Here is a 25,962-nt window from a genome sequence, read left to right on the forward strand (position 1 = left end):
CTCATTCTGGTACAATGCGTTCAAACACTTGGCAGGTTAGTTTATATAAAAAGCAGAGAAAAGAAGAACACGGGCAGATAGCCATCTCTTTTTTAGGGACCACTAGGAACTCGGCCAAAGTCAAGGCCGGAATGTTCCCAAAAGGTCAGTGTTAGATGAATAAAGGTCTGGGTCTCAAATTTAACCCTTTCATATAAGTGAATTTGAATTTCTGAGATTAGGGCCTGTTTCCAATGGTGATGTATATAAGATTTTAAGGACACTAGGGAGGGAGATGAACATTTAGGAATCACCAGCTCTGTGCTAAATACTTTACAATTATTTTCTTGTTTGATCCTCACATGAATCCTTAAGGGCAGATGCTATCATACCCTATTTACAAATGGGGAAACTGAGTCAGACAATGTTTAAATGATTAGCCAGAGTTATTTAAGTGTTGAGGCCACATTTAAACTCAGGTCTTCTTGAATTCAGGCCCAACACTGGGCCGCTCAGCTGCCTCTCAGTCCAAGGATCCCACCCAAATATATAACAAGGAAGTCAGATGATCAATTTATAAAGTTGAATAGGTCTTTAGAGATCAGACCCAGCTTCCCAATCCATTCAGAAATACTCTCTCAATTACTAGGGATGAGGAACCACAAAAACTTCTCATTCCATTTTTAAACATTTCCAATTATAAGAAAGGACTTCCTTTTTTCATCATAATCTAGTCTATTGTTGGTCAGAGTCACATATAATTTATTATTCACATGGTGAACTTACACCTCATGCTATACTAAGAAAAGAATGAGCTCCAGATTACAAAGACATGGAGTCAAACCCGACCTCCCTCTCTGGTCACTGGGCATCCTCTGGCCCTCAGTTTCCATGTCTCTAAACTCAAGGGCTTCACAAGATGTTCCTTATGTCATTTTAGCTCTCAAACTATAATTCTGCCATCTTTTAGTCCAAAGTTTATTAAATCTCTCTCCAGGCTAAATATTCCCCATTCCATCAACTATTCCTCCCATGTGATGATTTCCTAACTTTGGCCAGATGCTCAGAAAACCTGGTCCAATTTCCAGCTGCTGACTAGATGACCTACAATGATTCCCTTCTCATCTTACAGTCTTAGTCTCTTGCTTGGTACATGGAGGGGTTGGGCAAGAGGGTCTCCAAGGTCCTCTCCGGTTTTCCACCCTACGATTGTATAAAAGAGACTCAGTGCCAAGAGGTTCACAACCAATATATTGGCCACCAAAGGATGAATTCTTGAACTGCAGAAATCCATGAAACTAAGGAAATCAATCAACAAACATATATTAGGCACCAACTGTGTTCCATACATTGTGTTAGGTGCTGGGGATCAAAAAACAAAAATAAAATTTAAAATGATTCTCAGTCTATTGTGATCCTTTTCTACTTGCATAGTCACAGTGTTGCCCATGGGGCAAAGGGTACTAAGAATCATACTTATCAGTCATTAAGCAAGTATTTATTTAGCACCAACTCTGTGTTAGACACTATGATAAATACTAGGGTAAAAAGAAAATTGAAACAGGCCCTGAAGTGAATGATCTTCTTCTAGCAGGGAGACATGTCCTAAATAGATATGTATAAAATTGATATGAGGTAATTTAGCATGGAAAGTATCAAACTACTCTGAACTCCAGACTTTACCTGTTCAAAATGTGAGATTTTGTGTAATATCCTAAGAATTAGAAAGCTACTGGAAGATGTCAACTATCATTAGCAGTTTTCTCATGAAAAAAAAATGAAACTAGAAGAAAAAGAAAATTAAAAAAAAATGGAGGAGACTTGTTGGTTATAAGACCAATACCGCAGCATATTAAACACTTTCCTCAGATTCTACTAACCCTTTAAAGCACATGTGTTCACACACACATATACACACACAAATACACACCCACCAAAAAGGAATCCTGCACTAGATCAAGAACAACTCAGCCGAATCCAAGGATCAAAAAGGAGGCATTCCTGATCAAATCTTGTTGAAGTGACATTGTCAACACAGTGGGACTGGATCCCCTCTCACAGCGCCCTCCCCCCCCCCCCACAGAACCTCTTCACAAAGAGTTTCCATCCCTATGGCAACTCCAGACCTGGGCCTAGGGTTTACATTGGGCTTGCCCCTGCTTCTTCAGAGACTTTGCTGGAACGTTCCGAACCTTCCAGCCCCATAATAATTGGCAGGAACCAATTCAGTTCAGCCAAAAAAAGAGAGGGAGCCAAGAGGGAAACTGGGGTAGGTGGCCAGCATGAGTGACTAAAGCAAGTAGGAAAGAATACAAGAAAACGACCCAGGAATTCTGAATAGAGAAAACAAAATATCAATTGAAAGAATCTACAATTTATCTGAAGAAGACTTGTCTCAAACTCCATGACAAAGAACCATTAAATTGAATAATTCTGACAACAAACAACAAATTTTTAAAGTTTCTTGGAGAAATCCCTTTGAATATAAAGCGAAGGAAATTTAAATACTACCAGGCTATTCCACACCTACTGCTCAAGCTATCTGCATGTCATGAGGGAATGGAATTTTATGTCCCCTAAAGCAAAAGGGCCCAAAATTCATCCCAAAATGATATATCCTGCAAACCTGCAGAAAGCCTAACCATCAATAAAAAAGACGAATTGATATAAAAGATTAAAGCCATCTAAAAAAGAGGGGGAAAAAAGTCGTGTGTGCTGAATATTCAATTTGCAAACACAAGACTCAAAAAAGGTAAATAAATACAGTTCCCAAAGAATAAATAATAAATGATGAAATACAATGCTGTTATGTGGAAGTTCTTTTAAAAAAAAGATCACTGTTTGACATGAAAAAAGAGAAACCCCCTTGCTTTGCAGCTACAGCTTTGGAAACAAGAATCAAATCACCTTCACCATGTCCACATTCATCAGTTCCTTGGAGCTACTTGTCTGAAACATTTCTTTCTGGCCACTATGTCCCTACATGTTCTCTCTTTTTCTATTAGTATGAAAGCTCCCTGAAGGCAGACACTCAATTCTAACATTAGGTTTGTATTTGTAATACTTAGTCCCATGTTTATCTTCTAGCAGGTACTTAATAAAGTGAATTAACTCAAATTGCCCCAGACTTTAGATGGGAAATGGATTATGGTTTTTATTGATCCAAAGTTGCTTCCTGGCACAAAAACTCATTTGTTTTTTAAACACAAATGGTTTCCTAGTCATCCTGTATGATTAGAGACATGTCACACTAGAAGCTTCTGAAGAATACCAGTTTCCCAAGGGACAATGGGGACATTCATAGTCAATTCAAGGAGAATCTACGCTATTCTCAATCACTTAGCCAATTGATAAATATTTTGTAAGCACCTACTATGTGCCGGCCACTATGCTAAGTGTTGGGGATATAAAGAAAGGCAAAAAATAGTCCCTTCTCTTAAGGAACTCACAATCTAATAAGGGAATCAACACACAAAAAACTATGGACAAACAAGATATGGAAATAGATATAAATACATACATGATAAATTGAGCATGGAAATTGGTAAGAGAAGCTGGTCAAAGTGGGGTATCCTAATGGCTTCTATGATACCTACAAAAGGGAAAAAACCAAGAATGTTTCCTCAACCTTCTGGTTTGTTTTTGATTTTTGGTGAAACAATTGGGGTTACAGGACTTGCCCAGGGTCACATAGCTAGAAAATCTTATGTATCTGAGGTTAGATTTGAACTCAGATCCTCTAGATTTCTGGACTAGTGCTCTGTCCACTGCATTATCTAGCTGCCCCTCAGCCTTCTGGCTAGATTCTTTTTGGGGACAATCATGGAAGAACATGAACAAGACCCTCACAGGAAAAGGCCCAGATGAGTTGTGACCAGTCCTGGATAAGGAAAAACCCACTTTCAAAACTCATCAATCTATTCAAATAGAAATCAAAAAATTCTCTGGATGCTAAAAGCCATAGTGGCTGGCTGGAAAACTGGTTGACTTAAACTGGAAAAGCTTTTCGAAGCATATCTTCAGGTTTGGTTTGTGAAAGATCAAGTAAGATGATATAAATAAAGCACTTTGGGAACCTAAAAGTGGTACATAATTGTTTATGTTTATTATTACTATTGTGATTTCTGTCAGGGGAAAAGAACATTCCACAGACTTGGGTCAGGTTTGGCTGCCAAGGGTACCAAGGGTGGAGTAAGGTAGGGAGGCTAAGGAAAAACCAAGATGAGTGGGGTGAAGTACAGAAAAGGGAAGCTGCCCAAGATGGCGGGCGTGCCTGGGAGATAACTGCAGAGAAGGTAGGCAAAGCCAGCTGGCACCAAGAGCAATGGCCCCAAGTGTGCATCTGATCCCGGAGTGACGAAAAGGCACGGAAGTTTTATAAGTCTCTGGAGAGAAATCTCAAAGATTAAAACACAGTCGTCCACTAATTCTCGTCCAAATTGCTTTTGTTCACCTTTTCCAAATGTGATTCCAGTTTCTTGTGTTTGCAAACTTCAAGGCACATATCACCAAGTACACTCAGCAAAAAACCCAGTTTGAGCATTGGGAAAGGGACTTAATCTCTTGGCTTGGTCTTCATATTTCAAGTCCTTCCAGTTTAAGGAGCTATTGCAGAATGCATATGGGGAGAATGTGACCTTGGGACCGAATGAGCCATTTCGACATCTTTCCATCCAGATAAATGTGCAGCAACATCCTGGGCTTATCTCAAATTTCCACATGCTCTGGAGGCCCACGGGCTCGGAGCTTGCTCTCCAAAGGGATTCTCAGGGTCATCCAGTTTTGATGTTTAAATTAAATAATTATTTGGCTTCACTCTCTTATTGTTTTCCCCCTCAATTAGGCCCTTAATCCTTCCAAGTTGTTCAGGCTGTTCCATTTCAGGAGAAGTTCTCAGGCCAAACTCTTTAAGTTAATCTCCCAGGCTTCCGAGCATCCTTCTATAAGATGGGGGCTCTGATGAAATCTCCTTTGCTAATTTGTTATTGTAATCACAGATGTGTTTCTGGAACCATTCACTCCTTGCATGCAAACGAACAGAATTCAGGCCAGAAGCAAATAGTCAGCATCTTTTCCACTATAATTGGTCTTTTATGATATTTTGTACATGATAAATGAGTTTCAGGAAAAGAAAAAGATACACTATAATTGGATGGGGAGAAAAAAAAAAACAACTAATAGATGGGGAGAAATCATCTGTGGCTCCAGGACATTTACAGTAGCCTATAAATGGTTTCAAGATACCACTTTTTAGGTGTGTAAAATATTTTGATTTTTATGGAACAATCCCCTAAAAACCTTGAAAATTTTATTTTCTATTTAAGATTATCTCAAGCATAATTTTAATTGTTTTTTTTTGTAATACAAGCAAAAAAGATGTGATCCTTGCTAAAAACAAAATTATCAGAATTACTTATAACTTACTTAAATGCTGAGGACATAATTTTGACATAAATTGTACTTTTTTGTTTTGTTTTGTTCTGCAAAAATGTATCTTATATTATGAGGCCTTTGGAAGACTAGGATGGCTCTAGGACTGGAAGATGGGCAGGCTTGTGGGCACGGCAGTTAATTATATTTGGTATTATTGTAAAATTCTATTGTTGGGAGGGAGGGTGCTGTGTACATATGGTACAAGCCACGTGTAGCCATTACCTAGGAGGAGGAAAGCTTTGTACAGAGAGTAACGATGAAGCATTGATGCAAGAGGATGAATTCTGTTGGAAGAACTGCTGTTGTGTTGGAGAGAACAGTAGAAGCTCAGAGACACGGGAAGTGGGTGTTGATTGTACCTATAACTAGGACTCCTGCCTTGGGGCAGAGCCACACAGACAAGTCCAGGAATCATACAGTGCCCAGAAGCCCCAGACTCAGTGTGGGCCAGAATGGAGAGGAGTGGAGCTGCAATATCAGGTTCCATCGATCACCGCCCCACCCTGAGTTTGCTCCCAAGCTGCCATGACACCAGCAGGAGCTGCCCAACAGAGAAACACCTTTACTCCTTTTAAAGGCCAATTTAGGAGAATCTCATTCAATCCAAGGGCTTATTATAAAGTCTTTACTCTGAGCAAGGCACTGGATTAGGGGCTGGAGATGGAAAGATAAAAGGAAAAAAAAGTCCTTGCCCCCCACTTTGCCAGAAGCTTTCCTTCTGCTGGGGTTCTACAGTATGGAACTGCCTAAGCTGTTATTTTGAGGGGGTTAGAAAGGAACTAAGAACTCAAAGGAGAACTTTGAGAAAGTAAAAACTTAATTTTGTTATTATTATCAAATTACTATTTAACCCATTTACTTAATAAATTAATGGTTAATAAACTCAATTTTGTTTATTGTATATGCATATACATATATAAATATTTATGGTTATATATAAGTATAGTTAATAATATACAGAAAATTACATAGAAATGGAAAAATATATCAAATATTCAGAAAAATATATAGAAAAGCAGAAAATATTAAATCTTTCTATGTACTTATACTTAAATATGACATAATAAAATTAAAATTTTCTTTAATTTATAAGAATGTATACACATCTATCTATATATGTATGTACATATATGGGTGTGGATATTCATGCTCCCTGCCATACTTATTTGTCTCTCCTGTTGGGATAGATGGAGATGAAGCATTTATTAAGCACTTAATATGTGCCAGGTACTTTTCAATAAAAGTTCTTTAAGAGTAATGAAGGGTTTGTTCTTTGTATGATACATTGCCTAGGAGTTACTTAATAAATGCTTGTCGATGAATAATTTATTTTAAAATTTTTATAAAGCTTTTTATTTTCAAATCACATGTTTTCAACAAATACCCTTGCAACATCTTGGATTCCAATTTTTTTCCAGTTCCTTGCCACAAAAAAAAGGGCTGCTACAAAGATTTTTGCACATGCAGGTCCCTTTCCCTCCTTTAAGATCTTTTTGAGACATATACCCAGTAGAAACACTACTGGATCAAAAGGTCTGCACAGTTTGATAGCCTTTTGGATAAGTTTTGATTGTTCTCCAGAATGGTTGGATCAGTTCACAACTTGATAATGGATAATTTAAATTCTGCTCAAGTTCTAGGATGATGATCACAAAAGGATGGAATTGAACATTTCTATGGTATTTCAAAGCTACTTAAATTTCTCTACAGTCCCTGGAAAGCTCTAGCAATATATGAAAATGAAGGGTTTCCAGACACAATTCACTCTCCTTCTTCTATGTGAATAAAAGGCATGGACAACAGTGGGCAAAGGACTACATGGAATTTAGAGGCTTATGTTCAAATCCTGCCACGGATACTTGACAGCAATGTGACCATGAGCAAGTTGTATTGCCTCAAAGCCTCAGTTTCCTCATCTGCAAATTGCAGATACGTTCCTTCATGTGATTCTAGTCAAGATAGGGCTCTCCAAATCTTAAAGCAATATATAAATGTCATTTCTTCTTATCTTTCTGGATCTAATGTTGGGAAATTATTAGGCACGGATGAAAAAGAACAAGGAAACTGTATTTTCCTGAACCAAGGGATGGAGCAACATATTTGGAGTCAGAAGACAAGAATCCAAATCTTAGCTCTTCTATTTCTGACTATGTGACTTCTACCTCTTTTAAGTCTCCCTTAGGAGAACATAGATGGTCACTATGAGAGATTCTAGATTGTAAAGAACACGGGATTTCAAGAAGGAATACGTGATCTCCAACCTGAACTCTGGCCCTTTCTATGCGGCTTTGGACGAACTCCTAGATCTTCACTTTCTTTCTCTGTAAAACAAGGATCTTGAAACAGATTGCCTCTGAAATCTCTTCCAGCTCTAACACTGATGGGAAAGAAGGCTAAATTCAGAGCCGATGGATGCAGAATGGATTCCTGTTTTAGTGATTTAGGAAGGGTATGGGTGACCTCGAGGAAGACAGCCGACTGCTCTGATCCTGATTTTTCTCAAATATGAAAAAGAGAGGCTTCGAGGACCTCCAAGTTCCCTGTCTATTTTAATGCACGATGCTCTGACTCCAATAAATTCCTCTTTGGATGGCCTATCCCACGGGGAGGTGACAATGATCAACAGAGGAAACCAGCCCAGCAACAGAAAACCATAGACTCTCTGGGAGTCCAAACCCTGCTTCACTTCCCAAAAGCTGTTAGCATGAAAAATCATCAAGGTCTCCGATATTGACAAAAAGCTCTACTTTGAATAATGTTTTTCATATACATTTTAACTAAATTGTTTAACGGCTACTCACTAGTGCATTCGCCAAATGAAAAATAATGGGATTTGAGCAAGAATAAAGCCTTCTCTGAGAGAAAGTATATGATCCACCTTTCTAACAAAGATAATTGGAAATGGGCTCTTTTCTTCTCTTTTATTACCCAATTTGAACTCATTTAAAACTAATTATTCTTCTACCCAAGACCTGAAGGCTGGTTCCATTTGGATTTTCTGAGATCTGTCTTCTTCCATCTCAGACTGTTGGCATTCCATGAATGTGATTATTTTTATTAGTTGTATAGCTCACAAAAGCAAGGGCCAACTTGCTGTGGCTGTCAAGGCCCTCTGGGTCAAGGCCGAGACCGGGAGCTGCTGTTGAGACGCAGCTCTCCAGGTGGGAGGCTTGCTTTTTAGGTTCCTGCTGGCACTGCCCCTCAGAGCTGGAAGGACATTTAATCTATCCTACGCCATTTCAAAGAAGTAGTCATCCAATCTCTGTTTGAATCTGCAATGGGGAAAGAGTAGATGTGCTTCTTTCCAAGATGGCCCCTTCCATTCTTGGATAGTTCTAATGATTTGTGTTCTTATCTAAATATTGGGGTGAAATTTGCCATCACGGTTTCATTTCTGCTCTCTGAGGGAATATGTAACACCCTCCATCATGTGACAGCCTTTCACCTTCTTGGATACAGGTATCAGCATGCTATCTTTTTTCCCCTCTAACTTAAGTACCCCCACATCCTTTCCCCCAATCCTCTTGTACATGGGATTGGGGAACAAGGTAAGGGTTAGGTAATAACTCAATCCATCTCCTCCCTGACTCTTAGAGTCATATGGCCTCCAGTTGCCTCGCCATTATGATCCCCCTCTTCTGGACACATTTCTTAGAGTAAACAGATCAGATCTGAATCATCATTGTATGACTTTAGCAATATCACATGTGCTTTCTGGGCTTCACTTTTCTCATCCATAAAATGGGTGACTTTGACTAGATTATACCTAAGGCTCCTCCCAACTCTCAATCCAATGACCCCACATAGCACTTTTCAAAAAGCCTGGTTGAATTGAATTGACCTCCAATCCAGTTTCTTTCCCTCTACTTCCACCATCTCTTGAATCTACAGCCAATGAAGCAGCACCTTCTTGGAGCCTTTATCACATTTACTCAGATAATCTTTCAACTGAACAGCAGACCCGTTATCCCCGAAGGAAGGCAAGGGGCAATGTGGTTTCAGAAGCCCGTGTGATCTTGAGCACCATTTCCTTTGAGCAACTGGCATGATGTTGAATAGAATGTGTGTGGAGTCAGAAGTCCTGTGTGAGCCCCAGCTAATCTGATTATATGATCTGGGCAGGCCTTCTCACTGCCCGGAACTCCAGTTTTTTCAAATATAAAAGGAAGGAGGATGGATTTGATGATCTCCAATATTCCTGACTATCCCAATGTACTCATGGTTCCCCAATAGGCTTCTAAGGCTATTCAAAAGAAGTGTCTTTGACTCAAAGCCTATGAAGGCATAAAATGGGCAGTTGGATTTTTCATTTTAGTCAAAAACTCAAATTTAGTGATAGCTCTGAGCCCCCACTTAACACAATTCCTAACATTTAGACAGAAATTGGGCTTTCTGCCTAACTTTATGCTTATTATCTGTCTCTAGTTAATACCTGGCCTATTTGTGTCTTTTTTTTAAAACTATAAAACTTGGGTCATAAAACAGTAAATTATATTATAGTATCTTTGGATAGATAGACACGAAGAGGGGAAGTTCAGGAAAGAGCAGATTTTTGTTGTTGTTGTTGACACTTTTCCTATTAAGTTTTTTACTTTGAGGTCTCTTGTAAGGCCAATGATTTCCATGATCTCTCCCTTCTCTTTTTATAGCTTTGTTCCTCAAAGTTGTACTAAAAATCTCATATTTCAATTTTTGAATTTTCTCTCCTTTCTTGACTTGATAATTTATCAATGATCCCAGCCTGTCATCCTTTCCTCTCTGACATCCTTTCATGACATCCAATGTTTTGCAAAGATGTTTCTTACACTTAATATAGGGTGAGATATTTTCTCTTAGTTAAGTTATCAGGACTAAAACGAGGGGATTTCAACTGCAAAGCCAAATAGACCAAAGTACTTCTAGAGGGTTATTAAATAAATGAAGGAAGGAAGGAATAAATGAATAAATAAATAAATGAAGACTAAATAAATAAATAATGCAGTAATAAAAAAGTAAATTAATTAATTAAGCAAATAAAGAAATTAAATAGTTCTTCAAGCATCCATGAGAGGTTTGCTCTTTTTTTGCAATAGCAGAACTACATAGTTTTCTGTGTTTCCTAAAAAGGAATTTTTAAAAGCAAAATTGTTGAAACTAAAAAAATCATATTTCAAAATTGAGAGAAATGGAAATTTGTCAAAAAGGGAGGGAGGGAAGTAAAAGAATAAGCCTGGAGCTAGGAAGACCTGAGTTCAAATGTGGCCTAAGACAACTAATGAACTATGTAATCCTAAGCAAGTACACAACAGTGTTTGCCTCAGTTTCCTCATCTGTAAAATAGGATAAAATAGCTCCTACTTTGCCGGGTTGTTTTAAGGATCAAATGAGATATTTTTTTCCCTAAAAAGTGTTTAGTACAATGTCTAACATAGAGCAAACACCATAGGAATGCTCTTTCCTTCCCTTATCTCTGTTACTCATCCCTCCAGGCCTCCCTGGGATTACAGTGATATTTTATATCCTTGGCTTGAAATACTGTTTTCTTCCCAAGAGCCTCTTTCACTGACCTACAAACTACAATACCTCATGGGTCATGGAGGTGATTCTGACTCAAAGGCTCTGCCAGCTGGGTCTGATTCCTCTTGATAAGCTGGAAAAGGTTTTGCGTACAGTCTCGGCTTCTCTGTGTGTGTATATATATATATCTATATGTCTATATAGATATATATATATACACACATATATATATATATATATATACATACATACATATATATATATACATATATATATATATAAAACTACATATTAGAAGTACTTATGGATAGTGTGTGTGTGTGTGTTTGCTAAGGGCTAGCTCAGCTATGTTCAGAAGGCCCTTTATCTAGGGATCACATATCCCTAGAAGGAGGATGAGTTTTTCAGCTACATTATCTCAAGAAAACCAAGGGGTTAGACCCGAACTTGGGGAAAGTCGATCCACACCCCTGAAATCCCTGCTTTTCCATGGAGTTCCAAGGAGAAAGGTGGCCTTCAGTCTCACTGGATTAAGAGAGGATCCCCATGATAATAAATGCACAAGTGCTCAGTTTATAGAGCCCCAGACTTAGAGCTACAAGGGACTCCAGAGATCATCTCCCTCATTCATTGTAATGTTTGGGGAAACAGGCCCGTTGTAGTTAAGTGTTTTGTCTCAAAGAGGGACTTTTATGGAAGTCATGTTTCCTCAATAGACTTGTCTTGATGTATTTACTGGCAGAGGCCAAATATACAGATGGGGCCCAATTTATGCTTAGTGTCTGCTCCCTATAGTTTATAGATGAGCTGGCTACTTAGAATCTTGGGACATGTTTTCCTATAAGAAAAAATGTTGCGAGTGATTGTGAGGTTTGAGTTCCAGGCTAGCCCACAGAATCCTGCTGCAACCCTGTCAAGGCTAAAGGCCAGGAGCTAAAGCAACACAATTGGATTCAGGTCCCGCTGGGGTGAAGGGTCAGCCCACCCTTTCTGAGGAGGGGTCAGCAGCATTTCACAATTGCAAGATTTACATGGGAATGGATTTTGGAGGTCATCGAGCCAGGCCCCTCACTTGATAATCTGGAAAACAAAGGCCTGGAAGGTTGAACCGGCTTGCTGGAAGTCCCAACACTAGCGACTGTCTGTGATAGCATCTGAACTCACGGTCCTGGCTCCAGCGTTTAGTCCACTGCCCCTCTGGCTTTTTGTGACCTCCCTTTCTAACTCCTCACAATCATTTGAAACATTTTTCCTTCAGGAAACCATGTCCTGGGTTTCTAAATAGACAACTCATCAGTGACTTTCAGGGAACAGAAATCCTCCCCTTAAGTTGGGCCCCATCTGCATAAAAGATCTCACCTGAGTAAAGACCTAGGAAATATCAGTCCTACTGAGGACACGGGATTTATATATGTTTATATCCAGCCTCTTAAAATCCAAGGGCCTGAGGGATATATCTGGTCCCAAAACGATTCAGGAAAAAGATCTTTTCGTGGGTCACATTTTTCACATGTAAATAGGAAACCACAACTCTACAGCATGTTTTGTGAAATAAAAGCAAATGGCATGGAAACACCGAATAAAATAACAACATAAGTGATATTTCAACAAGAGTGAGTGACAAGGGCAGCAGCCGAGCTCTGGGGCCAAGACTTCAGGTTTTCATAAAGTCTTCTCTAAGTGGCAGAGACCCAACCCTGTCTGCAGAGGATAGGGGGAGGACTGGCTGTGGAGAGCTGCCCAAGCGAAGCCACGGGCCGAGCCTCCAGCTCAGAAGCATCGGGCAGGACGGAAATCCAGAGCCTTGCCACTCCCCGTCTAGCATCCCACCCACAAGGGCACGATGAACAGCACAGGAGCACCGGGAGAGCAAGATTTAAATCAGAAGCGCACATCACACAGAGCCAAAAGCAATGGCATCTGTAATTATGGTGCTAAGTCCAACCTTTTCCAACCGAGAATACACATTCTGAGATCCAGGACCTCAGAGGCACCTCCTACCCAACACCTTCACTTGACAGAGGAAAAGTGGAGTCCTAAAAGATGAATGACTTGGCCAGAGTCACATAGGCAGTAAGCATCAAGTAATAGTTGAACCCAGGGCCCTTGACTCTAGTTCCTTACACTGAATCTTCTTTAATTCTGGATGCAGCCGATGGTTCATTTGCATTGTGTCTAAGGAAAAAAGAAAGACAGAGAGAGAGAGACAGAGAAAGAGAAACAGAGACAGAGACAGAGACAGAGACAGAGAAAGAGAGACAGAGACAGAGACAGAGACAGAGACAGAGACAGAGACAGAGACAGAGACAGAGACAGAGACAGAGACAGAGACAGAGACAGAGACAGAGACAGAGACAGACAAAGACAGAGAGATCTTCCAATTTCTTGTGTAGATGATTAACCTCCTTTTTTCAGAATAATTATGAATTTCTCTAAAGAGGCTCTGGGGCATCCTGGGATTCAGTGGAACCAGTACCATGCCATCTGCCAAGAAGGACATTTGGAGAGCTTTGGCCCTGACAGGAATCCTTCTGTTTGGATGGAGCTGCTATTCTCCACCGTGCTGACAAGCCCCTTGGGTGACCACGTTACCCCTGCTTTACGTCTTGCTGATGTTCATGTCCATTTGGTGGTTGAACAAATCCCATAGCTACGCAGATCATCTTTGGGGATCCTTAGAAGAGCTGTGTCAGCAAAGCGGAGAATTGGAAGACATTTCCCAGCCCGTGACAGATGATTTGTGGAGGTTACTCTCCAGAGAAGTTTTATAGTGAAATGAAGCAGTTTAGGGGATGGGTGGGGGTGGGGCTTGTCTTTTTAGGGAAAGGGAAATTTAAACATATGTGTAGACAGAGAGAAAGGAGAGGAAAAGGCTAAAGATGCAGGAATAAGAAGAGTTTACCAACCGAGCAGGAAATGGGAAGAGCTGATAGGCCCAAATGGAGGGCTGAGCCTGGGAAATAGACATTCACTTCTTAGGGAGAAAGAAGATGAAGGAAGAACCTAGAGCAGCTTTAACAAACTGCCACAGCAATAAGAATATCAAGAAATAAAAAGTCTTTTTATCAGTGTGGTTTGGGCAGGACACGATCCTCCATGCTTTGGACAATGGTGTCCACAGGCCAGTCTTAGTCAGGGGAGTGTTAAGGGGAAGCCAGCACAGCCGGAAATGGAGAATTTGGGCTGTTCAGAGATAAAGAGCCCAATATCAGAACAGCTACCATGAAATGATGACAGACGAGAGGCAAGTGACACATCTGAGGGCATCAATGAATCAGCAAACATATCGAATGGTCCACTATTGTCAGCCACTGGATTAGTCACCAGGGACAGAGATAAAGAATTGGTTGGCTGTGCATTAGAAAGCACCAAAAGCCTGGCTTGAGGACAGGAAGGGAGTCCAGAAAGGCAGGGTCCAGATCGTCCCGAGGATGGTCTGACTCACCCAGGAGTCATGGCTGCGTTCTCTTAAGTCCTGGCTGCTGAAGCTCATCCATTTCCCCATAGATCTGAATGGGCGTCAGCTCGGACAGCTCCCAGAAGCCACCCACAGGGCATGAGCCTGAATATGAATCTTCCCAGTTTCAGTTTTCCTAGAGCATTCATGCCCATACAGAGGGCATGGTCTACAATGGTCCCTAACTATGGGACAAGCTACGGGAGGAAGGAGGAAGGAGGAAGCATCCGGGCCCTGAAATCAAGCAGAATTCCTTTATAACGCTGAAAGAGATTTTCTCAGGCGCTGCCTTTCAAAGGAGAAATAGTAATAGATAAAACAGGAGACAAAAAAAGAGATCCTATTCTAGAGAAGAGGGGTTGGTTTTGAACCAGGAGCAATGAGGGAACATTGAAGAGAAATGGATTAGGCTAAATACTACAAGAACTTTCCCAACATTTAGAGTTAGGTAAAACAGGGTATTTAGAAGTTAGTCAGCTTCCCCTTTCTGGAGGTCTTCAAGGTAAGACGGTTGTTGGATGCACAAAGCAGCGGGGCGGTGCAATGGATAGAGAGCTGGGCTTCAAGTCATGAAAACTTGAATTTAAATCTAACCTCAGACACCTAGTAGCTTATGACCCTGGGTGAGTTTCTTTGCTTCAGTTCCCTCATCTGTAAAATGGGATTAAAAACAGTACCCATTTCCCAGGGTGGTTGTGAGGATGAAAAGGAAATAATCATTGTAAAAGCGGTTATTCCAGTGCCTAGTATATAGTAGATATTTAATAAATGGGGATTATCTTTGGCACCGGGCTTGGGCTAGGTAATCCCTTCTCTTCCAACTCTGAAATTCCGTGAGTCACTAACAATGCTTCCGTGGAGATTTTGTCCCTGAACTACCTTTCCAAGGAAGAGAAGATGCATTATGGGCAGGAAAGGGTCTTACAGAGTGGGCTCTCACCACATCAAGAAAGGTCTCCCTGAGTGTTGGCTGATAGGTCCGCCCGGTCACATGCATATGGCTGGAGGATGTTTTAGAAACAGTCAAGAAGAGGAAACCTGATCGCTCCTCAGCCACACAGTGAGAATTCAGTCCCAGGACTGCTGAGCCCAAGTGAGAGGGAGCGGTTCCCACCAGCTCCTCATCTCTGCCTGGGACCAAGGACACACAGCTTAACGAGCAGCTCTGTGCTCATTAGAACTCAGAACAGAAACACAGACAGAGGAGGAGCCCCAGGAAAAAAAAGAAACCTTTTCAAGCATTTCCCATAAAATAGTCCAACCCCTTTGCCGTCAGGGGCCAGAGGAATTTCTTGAAAGGAGTTTCCTTGCAAGTTAATGAATGTAATCGGCTGGATTTCAGTGGGATCCAATTCTACATGTTTGCTGAATTCTTGGAATTGGAGGCCACAGGCTGTTGTAACCGTTAGAGTTTCACCAAAAAATGCCCATTTGTTATCTTTTAAGAGTATTTACTTAATGGAAGATGTACATTTACACAGCTTCTGGGCATTTATTTTATAGAAAAATAACTAAATCGTAGCCAATTCCTTTCTCCACCTGCCAACTTTTCTCATGATACCCATGAGGGCCAAAGAAATGTCTCAATGTTTCTGTCTGTTATAACCAAGGAAAACGGATTAAATATTACATGTTTGATTTAAGAATACTGTTCTTGTCCTTCCTAACTGACAGCGCGTCCGGACTCTGTCTGGGCAGGGGAAGTATGCGTCTCCAAACCTGAATAGTAGGCCCCCGGAACAGAGAGGACGGCCAGACTGAGTCGGGCCCATTACAGGCCCTTCCTGTGGCAGCTGCACTCCCAGAAACCTTTCCAGACTGAACCAGACAGGGTTCCATACCTGCCAATGAAACAGCAGGCTGGAAAACTCAGCCTCCAATATTCCACCGAGACCGTTCAGGGTGATGAACCTCCGGGGCTGCATTCCGTTAACTTAAAATACGAGGCAGGGATGCCTATAGAACCTGCAAGCTTCGTCTCTGCAAAACACAAGCACGGTCACACAGGCGAACATCCCATAGATGGGGATCACCAGTCTACAGAAAGCTGGCAGCTGCTAACCTGGAAATGCAGAGAGAGGTAGGGCTGTGCCCATCCGCAGCCACAGGCCAGATGGGTGAGAGCTGGCCCTGGGCAGCCAGGCTCCTCAGAAGCACGTCTTTAAATGCATAAAATAAATACAAAGGAAACCCATAGTGCCAAAATACTAAATTTCAAATTCACAGATCCCCGACCACAAAGCCTTGGTAGTGAGACAGTGGGCGGAACACACAGAGAACTGGCGTCAGAGAAAGGAAGACCTGGATTCAAGTCCTCCCTCCCTGGTCACACACTGGCTGTGTCATCCTGGGCAAATCTCTTCACGTTGAGAATGCCTCCAACAAAGTGCAGAGTGATTGCTCCTCTGGGCTCCTAGAGGGAGTTTTGTGGAATCACAGTGTAGGAACCCAGACCAATCCTTTCCTCCTAGAGGTTAGGAATCACAGAGCTGAGAAGTAGCTAAAAAGTCAGGATTTGTCCTCCCCTCCCCCATCTTCCCGACCCCAAGTCCAGCACCTTGTCCTCTCTGCCATCATCTTGTCCTTCAGAGTTTCTTCCTAGGAGTTAATGGCATCAATAAAATCACAAGTCTTGTACACACGTTAAAAATGCATCTGTTCTACGTCTCCAGTGCCCGAGTTGGGCTTTTTAAATGTATGTGTTAATTAATATTCATGAGTCTTTATATATATGTTTATGAATGTATATATATATATATATATATATATATATATATATATATATATATATATATATATATATATATATATATATATATATAAAGAAAGAGAGAAAGAGAGAGGCAGAAGAGGGGGAGGAATGGAGGGAGGGAGGAAGAGAGAAAAGAGAGAAAGAGACAGAGAGACGCAGGCAGAGGAAAAAGACTGTGTATGTGTGTGAGTGTGCATGTGTGACTGAATGTGTGTGAGTGTGTGTGAGTACGAGTGTGTGTGTGAGTATGAGTGTGTGTGTGTGTGTGACTGAATGTGTGTGTGTGTGTGAGTATGAGTGTGTGTGTGTAACAATGGGTGTGAGTATGAGTGTGTCGGTGTGTGTGTATGAGTGTGTGTGTGTGAGTATGAGTGTGTGTGTGTGAGTATGAGTGTGTGTGTGTGTGAGTATGAGTGTGTGTGTGTGTGTGTGTGTATGAGTGTGTCGGTGTGTGTTTGAGTATGAGTGTGTCGGTGTGTGTGTGAGTATGAGTGTGTCGGTGTGTGTGTGTGTGAGTATGAGTGTGTGTGTGTGTGTGTGTGAGGATGAGTGTGAGTGTGAGTGTGAGTGTGAGTGTGAGTGTGAGTGTGAGTGTGAGTGTGACTGTGAGTGTGAGTGTGAGTGTGAGTGTGAGTGTGAGTGTGTGTGTGTGTGTTTGCAGCCCTGGCAGACACACTTGCTCCGGGGCGTAGGTACCTGTAGGAAGCCAAGGAGCCTGCAGACGCAGACCTTACAGAGCCCTAGATGGAGCGGCTCCACCTGGGCCACTTCGGGGACTTTTCGGTGTTAAGGAATACCCTGACGGGTAATAACCTTTGGCAGCAGCAGCACATTCCTATTAGCTGAATAGGAACTCAGTGAGCTGATGTGCCCCAGGGGGCTGATTTTGAACTACAGAAGAAGAGCCGACGGGGCTTCCAAAGCCCAGCGATAAAATTCTCAACTACTGCTCGGCTCTCGGCGCTCCGCTCAGGCTCTCGGCCTTCCCGGCCTGCGGGAGGAGGAGGGAGGCTCTCGGATTCCGTCTGCGGGAAGGTTCAAAGGCATTCTGCAGTGAGGCCGAGTTGGCCATCCACTGAGCTTCAAATACTCCCACACCGAGGCTTCATGGAAGTACAGGCCAAGTGGAAAAGACCAAGACTAAGATTTTTTTTTCCCCTCTTCAATTTTCAGAGCATATGGATTTAATTATCACACAAGGTGGAAATAGGGCAGTCAGAGTAGTGTAGTGCCAAAGAGCTTTGCAGGCTCTTCGGAGAAGAGAACCTGGTTCAAATCCCGCTTCGGACATTTGTGTGTCACCTCGAACAAGTCAACCTCCCTGGCCCTCGGTTTCCTCTTCTGGAAAGGGAGGAGGGGGACCAAATAAATGGTGTCAAATTCGATTAAGCAGAAATCCTTGCATAATCTTTGTTATGTAGCATTTTTATTTCTTTTGTTCATCATTCCTCTGGGCCATTTTAATCCGGGGAGTTTTGGGGGCTAAAGGCCTTGTGACACCCCTGGACTAAATGACTTTGGGGGTGCCTTCCACATGTCAACCTCACACCCCTTCTTTTAAAAAGTTTTATTTTTAGTTTATCTAATGAAACAAGCATTTCCATAAGAAAGTATAATTTTAAAAGTACACAAAACTGCAAATCTATTATATACAACTTGCTATTCCTTTTAAATATAAAATAACTTTATGCTATAGATTTCTCCCCCCTCACACCTTTTTTTCTCCCCCTGCTCTAGAGATGGTTTTGTAGCCTCTTTCTCCAAAATTGGCACCAGTCTCAGTGCAGAAGATCTTGGATGCTGTATTCCCTCCCATCCATCTCCGGATCCAGTCACACCATTCACTGGCTGCCCATGTGAGACTGCTGGCTTGGGTAAAGCTGTCAGTCTGAAGTCATGGCTGATCTGGGAACCATAACTGAATCTGTGACCTCAGCCTCATTAATTCCAAACTCAGAAAAGCATGGGGCTTCAGGTTACTAAGCATGTCTTCCAGGGGAATTCTGGGCAATCCAGTGGATTCTATCACAAGTAAGGCCCACGGTGTCTTTTCCAAGTCAAAATGAAATATAAGGAATTTTATTCTAAAAGATCCTAAATTTTTCCATGTCACTTTGGAAAGAAGAAACATGAACCATGAAAGAACCATTTAGCCTGAGAGAAGAAGATTCCAGGAAATCTGATAGGTGGGTTTAGGGCTCTGCAAGGTTGCCATGTTGAGAAAGGGACTCCCTTAGTCTCCTCTCTAGAGGATAGAACTAGGAACAGGGGGCTGAAGAAAGAAAGAGGCAAATAGAGGCTGGATCTTGGGGGGAAACTAGCTGACAAAGAGCTATACTGAGGTAGGCTGGGCTGCCCGGGAGTTAGGGGGGCCCTCAAACCAGATGTGACTGCTCATTGTATACCTTATAGAGAACATTTGGGAAGGGATGGGAGGAAGTGAGGGAGTTAAGTTAGATAGCCACTGAGCTCCTTATCCAGTCTAAAACTCTGGGAAATGAATTCCAAGTAATTACCTAGCAATCTAATTTCAGGTAATGTAAAGTTCTCAAACTGAGGACGTTTCTGGAAAATTGAGATTTAAGAAACAGTTCACTTTTTAATCAAGCCCCAGGGGGCAGAACCAGAAACACCTGGTTTGGCGATCAATATAAATTTAGCTAGTTCTCCAGGTTGAACTCTGTCCTTGGTTTTGCCCAATGAGACCTAATCATCATGGCAAGGACCATGGTGTCCCTCCACATAGTCACCCTCATCTTGCCAGTGCTCATTCTGGAAAAAAAAAAGCAAGAAATACAAAGCACTTTCCTCAAAAATACTAAGCAAGACAGCAAGTACCTGGTCTTACCCCTTCTTTTAGGAATATTCTTCCTCTGAAGAATCGAGAAAAGGGACCACCTGGAGGTCAACGCTCCCATCCTACACTGCCTGTGTGGATTGGGCAAATCATTGGATCTTGGCTTTTTAGCTCAGATCCTGTATTCTCTATATTTGAATTCTGGGAACAAAGTGGAACTTTTCATAAAAAGTGGTGACTGGGAAAGGGGAGGCCTTAAATCAGCTATGGATTTGTAAAAAGAAGTTGGGGTATGTAAGTATGTCAGAGAAAATATGAGGACCTTCTGCTTGAGTAGAGAAAGGTGCCCTTTCCCTAGGACTCTCTCTCTCTCACACACACACACACACACACACACACACACACACACACACACACACACACACTTCTTGCCCTTGCTGCCACAGAGGAGGCAGTTATGGAAATCCACAGACGAGGAAGTTATGTTTGTCCTTTGGGATCACACTAAGGGAGATCACATGTTCACATCTGGAGAGAAACTAGGCTTTTTGTACACAACATAGACACACATCTGTATACAATAAAAGCCTAGACCTTACCCTCCTGAGAACTTCCAATCAGTGTGGAAGTAAGGAGCAAGCCAAGACAACGTATTATGAGAAATATGTTCATTAAAACAGTGGCAACAGCATAGGGCGCCAGAAAGAATGTACAATTTGCTATTAGGAAATACTTCTGTTTAAATCCTGTCTCTGATACTGTCTAGCTCTATGGCCATTAGCAAGACATTAAAGCTTTCTAAGACTCAGTTTCTTCATCTAAACAATGGGAATAACAACTTTAGTTTAAAGGTTCTTAATCTGGGATCCACAAACAGCAGGAGTTGGTGATAAATTATTTAGGATTACAATGGAGATCAACTGATTTAATTTATGCATTTATATGCATTTAATTAAATAATTTATATTCATTTAATTAAATATTAAATAAATTAAATTTATATGCATTTAATTAAATAATTTATATTCATTTAATTAAATATTAAATAAATTAAATTTATATGCATTTAATTAAATAATTAAATATGCATTTAATTTATGCATTTAAAAATATTACGTAGAATAAGGGTCCTTAGGGTTCAGTAAAAGTGGTGCAATGGGCAGAGGCTGGAGACAGGAAGATGGAGTTTCAATTCCGCCCCTGACCCTTAGCAGCTGTGTAACTCTGAACAGGTCAGTTAACCTCTTTTTGCATCCATTTTTTCAACTACAAAATGGGCATCATAACAATACTTATCTCCCAGAGTAGTGAGGATCAAATGAGATATTAATTTTTATAATCATAACTTTTTATTTTTCAAAATAGCTAGAAAAATAGTTTTCAACATTCATCCTTGCAAAACTTTGTGTTCCAGATTTTTTTCTCCCTCCCTCCCCTAGACAGCAAATAATCCAATACAGGTTAAACATGTGCAGTTCTTCAAATATATTTCCACACTTATCATGCTGCACAAGAAAAATCAGATCAAAAGGAGAAAAAGTGAGAAAGAAAAAAAGGATGCAAGGAAACAACAACAGCAAAGGTAAAAACACTCGTTGTGATCCACATTCAGTCCCCACAGCCTCTCTCTGGGTGCAGATGGCTCTCTCCATCTCAAATCTATTGGAATTGACCTGAATCTCCTCATTGTTGAAAAGAGCCAAGAACATCACAGTTGATCAACATATAATTTTCTTGTTGCTGTGAACAGTGTTCTCTTGGTTCTACTCACTCCACTTAGCAAGATAATAAGTATAAAAATGCTTAGCATACAGTAAGTATATTAATGCTTATTCCCTTTCCCTTTCACCAATAGGATTCATGATGCCAGAAAAGGTAAAGAATTATGCTCTAGTCCCCATCTCACGAGTTTGGTCTGGAAATCAAATGAGACAATTCCTCAAGACCCACAAAGAATTGTACGTGGACTAGCTAAACGTCATCTACTATTTTTAGAGTAGCTCATGGCAAAGTCAATATCACAATATTATTTATCACCAATTTCTGGCATGACAATAACAGGCTTTTTAAAGGACAAGTTGGCAACTTTTAGATCAACTTTGTTGCATTTGGTTGGCAGTTTCCTCATCTGTCCTAAGAGAAGGGATTACTTTTGGTCTGCTGACATTCCCAGATTCTCCTATAATAATCTTCCATATTGACTTGTCTAATCTTCATTTTTTCCTTATCTATTGTTCACTCCCTACTCCCTACAAACACTTCCAGATCTCCTACACAACACACACACACACACACACACACACACACAATTCCTTTTAATTTAGCCCTACCATGCCTTTCTATTTCTCTATAAGAGTGACCAATGGTATTTTTTTCCTCTTTCTCAATCATACTCTTAGAAAAAGTGGTCTATACCTGCTGCTTCCACTTCCTCTTCTCTTACTCCTTAGTCTCCTTACTCCTTAGTAAAACAGCCTCCAGGGAGGAGAGGGACCTCTAACTAGGGATCTCTTAATTATCCAACATAATGTTTTTTTCCAAGCCTTTTCCTTGCTGTCCTCCTGATTGCCTTTGACATCCTTAACAACCTCCTCCTGACAAACATCTCCTCTCCTTGAGTTTTTCTGGTGCTATTCTCTCAGTTCTCCTACCTGATTGCTCTTTTTCAGTCTCCTTTGCTGAGAGATTATGACTTGTCGAGGGACTCTCAGGGAATAAATGTCAACGGAAGCATATGAAGCCAGGTCTTCTGCCTCCAAAGTCAGGACAAAGACAAAAATAAACGTGGCAGGAATATCCTGAGATCAATATGATGAGGTGGCAATTCCATTGAAGTATCTAAGCAAATAGTTCCCACACTGAACACATGGTTCCTGGGGATATTTGAAGTTTACTTGCTGATATTATGCTACCCTCTGACCCTTCCACACGAAAGGCTGCTATATCATAGATTATCCATGGGGTTTTTCATCAGTTTTCCTTGTAGTGATGATGAATACAAATTTGTCCCCTCCCAATCTCCTCCCTTTCAGGGTCCCAGTTCCCACTTCTATGAATTTGCAAGTTATCTAACTGGAGATAAGGTACCATCTGTGTCCATTAAAAAGGGAAATCACCCTGTGTGATCTACCCAAGGATGAGAACTGTGACCTTGGCGTTAGTAACTCTGTGCACTAACCACCAATGCAAACGTCATTAACACTAGCTTCTCCTCTGTCTATTGGTAAATTCTGAGACATAAGACTTATCATCTCAAGGGAATTATATGATTTTTAACCTTTCTTTGCTAAGAAGACGCCAAAACAGCCATCCTGTAGGTGTAAAACAGCATGTCCTTCCTCTTGACATTTATCATATTGCTTCTGCCTTCGATGAATCATGGCATGAGAAAATGTCTCGAAAATGTCATGTGAGTGTTTCTCCCAAGCTGGGCTGACATTATTATTATAGCCATGCCTGATTTGTACATTATGAATTCAATTTGCAAGACTATGCATGAAACAAAACGAGTCCAAAAGTGCTGATCGGGCATTCGGGTCTTTGCAGCAAGCCGCCACTCTTTCTCAACCCTGGCTTTCAATCACAAGAATATCTGGGAACTTAATTAGCAGCATCAATCCCATTCTTGTTCCCCGTGTGAAGGTGCTTCAGTAGAGCCCCTCCAGACAGAGCCCTGAGGTTTTGGTAACCTCGAGTCCTCAGCAAGGAGAATGCCTGCTTTCAATTAAGGACACGAGCTAAAAATAACTCGCAGAAAACAAGGGCAAAGGCATCTGGGCTATCTCGCCAAAGATCTCATGTTCCTATAGATTCCTCGTCACATCCCACGGGGTAGGCCAGTTAGGAAAACTTATCCCAAACCACATGAATGGGAATTGGGAAAGTCCAAGCAAAAGCCGTCGAGATAGGAGGTTTTGACATATATTCCAAATGTTCATGAATAGACTGGTAATATGTTTTAATAATAATGTTATCCAGAGACATATGGTGGACATGAGCCACATGTTACCAGTGAAAAATTCCATAGGAGAAATAATTCAAAAAGCTATTATAAAAGGGATTTAAAAGTAGAAAAGAAGGTGGGCTATGTCATACCATAGTGCCAGGGATAAATGGTGATCAATCTGTGTTCTCCAGTCCCTTGTTGTAAAGTTGTAGCATTCTTTACACTGATTGAATATTGAGATTGGGGTCAATGTCAATGAATATTGAGATTGGGGTCAATGTCAAGAGTGTTAGAACAGAGGCTCTAAACTTTTTTTTGTTCATAGCCCCCCAAGGCAGACCATTGAAGCTTGTGAACCCCTGCTCACAGTCATGTTTTTAAATATGTAAAATAAAATACATAACTGCAAAGTAACTCAATTATATAAAAATAAAAATATAGTTTTCCACAGACCCAATAAAATCTATCCATGGTTAAAAAGGTCTGATCCAGAGCAAGGCCTTGGAACATTGAGCAGATCCCACAGTGAACGATTGTAGAAAAATATAGACAAGAGTTATTTATGATAAGAAAGTGATTTATAACCTGCACTGTGAAAATGAAAGCCCGTGTGGATGAGAATGCAGTTCTACAGATATATCAAAGTATCAAATATTAATCTGAATTGAATGAAAGAAATTAAAAACCTATATTTTCAAAGGATTTTAATAGAAGAAATGACATAAGAATTCCTTTATAAAATGTGTTTTCAGTTTAAGATGTTGGTAAATATGTCAGTAAAAACTAAATAATAATGAAATTGACAAAATGGATTATTTTAAATGAAAAAATCCTCATGTTTTCACATGAAAAATTCAGCACTTCTATATCCAAGCATATAATAACTGGCTTTCTGACAAAAATGAATGTTCAATAAATGTGAAGAACACTGTAGTCTCATGATCCCGCAGAGGTTTTATTATAACACCAAAACAAAATGGACTCTATCTTCTCACAAATAAAACTTTCACCCCACCAGAGAAAATGTGAAATGGGAATAATGTAAAACTGTATTCTTAAAAGCATGGTAAAGTCAATTTTAAAATTCAGAAAATATTTAGAACTGACCTTAGTTGGGATGCTACTGACTGGCTTCCACGGCTCTCCGTTCAGAAGGGAAGGGGTGACGATCTTGTACCTGCCAGGATGGTCCCCCATTCTTGTGGGAAGTTCAGAGACTCTCAAAGGACTCTCCGTGATCACACCTGCAGTCAAAGGTAAAGAGTCCACAGGTTCATATCTTGGTGGGGAAGGGTCCAGCCCAAGCAGCTTCTTACTGAAATGACTTAGTTTCCCAGAGGGTTACAAAGTTAGACCTGATCTTTTATAGAAAAGGAAACCAGAAGAGTTAGGCCTAAAATGACATTTCTGGGATTCTGAGCTTAGATCTCTGGTTCCAAATCCAGTGTTCCTTCCATTAACCCACCCTTGCTTCCCCCATGGTCCCCACATTGGGTTTTGAAGGAAGAGAGGAGGAAGTGTGCTCCAGCCATGAAGGGCAGTCCACACAAATGTGTAGATCTGAGGAAGGGAAGAAGACGATGCTCCCCAAGTCACTAAATTGCACACAACTTTTCACATAGCAATACATCTACTAGCCTTAAACACTGAAGAAATAAAAGAGACAAAAAGGACCTACACTCACAAAATATTCATGCCAGCTCTTTTCGTAGCAGGAAAGAACTAGAAAATTGGAGAGATGCCCTTTAAGAAATGGCTGAGTGATAACATCATATAAATGTAATGGAACACTATTGCACTGTAAGGGAATGACAAAAGGGACGGTTTCAGAGAAATTCAGAGTTATATGAACTGATGCAGAAGGGAGTTAGCAGAACCAGGAAAACAATTTACACAACAACATGTGTAAAGACAAACAATGTTGACAGACCAGTGCAATGACCAGTCATGTTTCCAGAGGACTAATGATGAGGAGCAATGACAAGTCATATTTCCAAAGGCTTCCACCCTCACCCTCCTGGGAGAGGCAAAGATGTAGAATGACATATACACGTCATTTTTTTTTTGACATGGCCAATGTGGAATGTGTTTTGGTTGAATAT

At 40.9% G+C, this 25,962-nt stretch overlaps 1 protein-coding gene across 2 annotated transcripts in view; it reads right to left on the minus strand.

Annotated features, from left to right (window-relative positions):
* The window catches only part of ADAM12 (ADAM metallopeptidase domain 12), a 326,616-nt gene that overhangs the window by 255,396 nt on the left and 45,258 nt on the right, over window positions 1-25,962 (minus strand). For both annotated transcript variants that reach the window (XM_074297152.1, XM_074297153.1), the window contains exon 2: window positions 24,968-25,104. In XM_074297152.1, the coding sequence (XP_074153253.1) occupies window positions 24,968-25,104 (137 nt within the window). The remainder of the gene's footprint in view (window positions 1-24,967; window positions 25,105-25,962) is intronic.

This window comes from Sminthopsis crassicaudata, chromosome 2 (genome assembly GCF_048593235.1).
Source record: "Sminthopsis crassicaudata isolate SCR6 chromosome 2, ASM4859323v1, whole genome shotgun sequence".
NCBI lineage: Eukaryota > Metazoa > Chordata > Mammalia > Dasyuromorphia > Dasyuridae > Sminthopsis > Sminthopsis crassicaudata.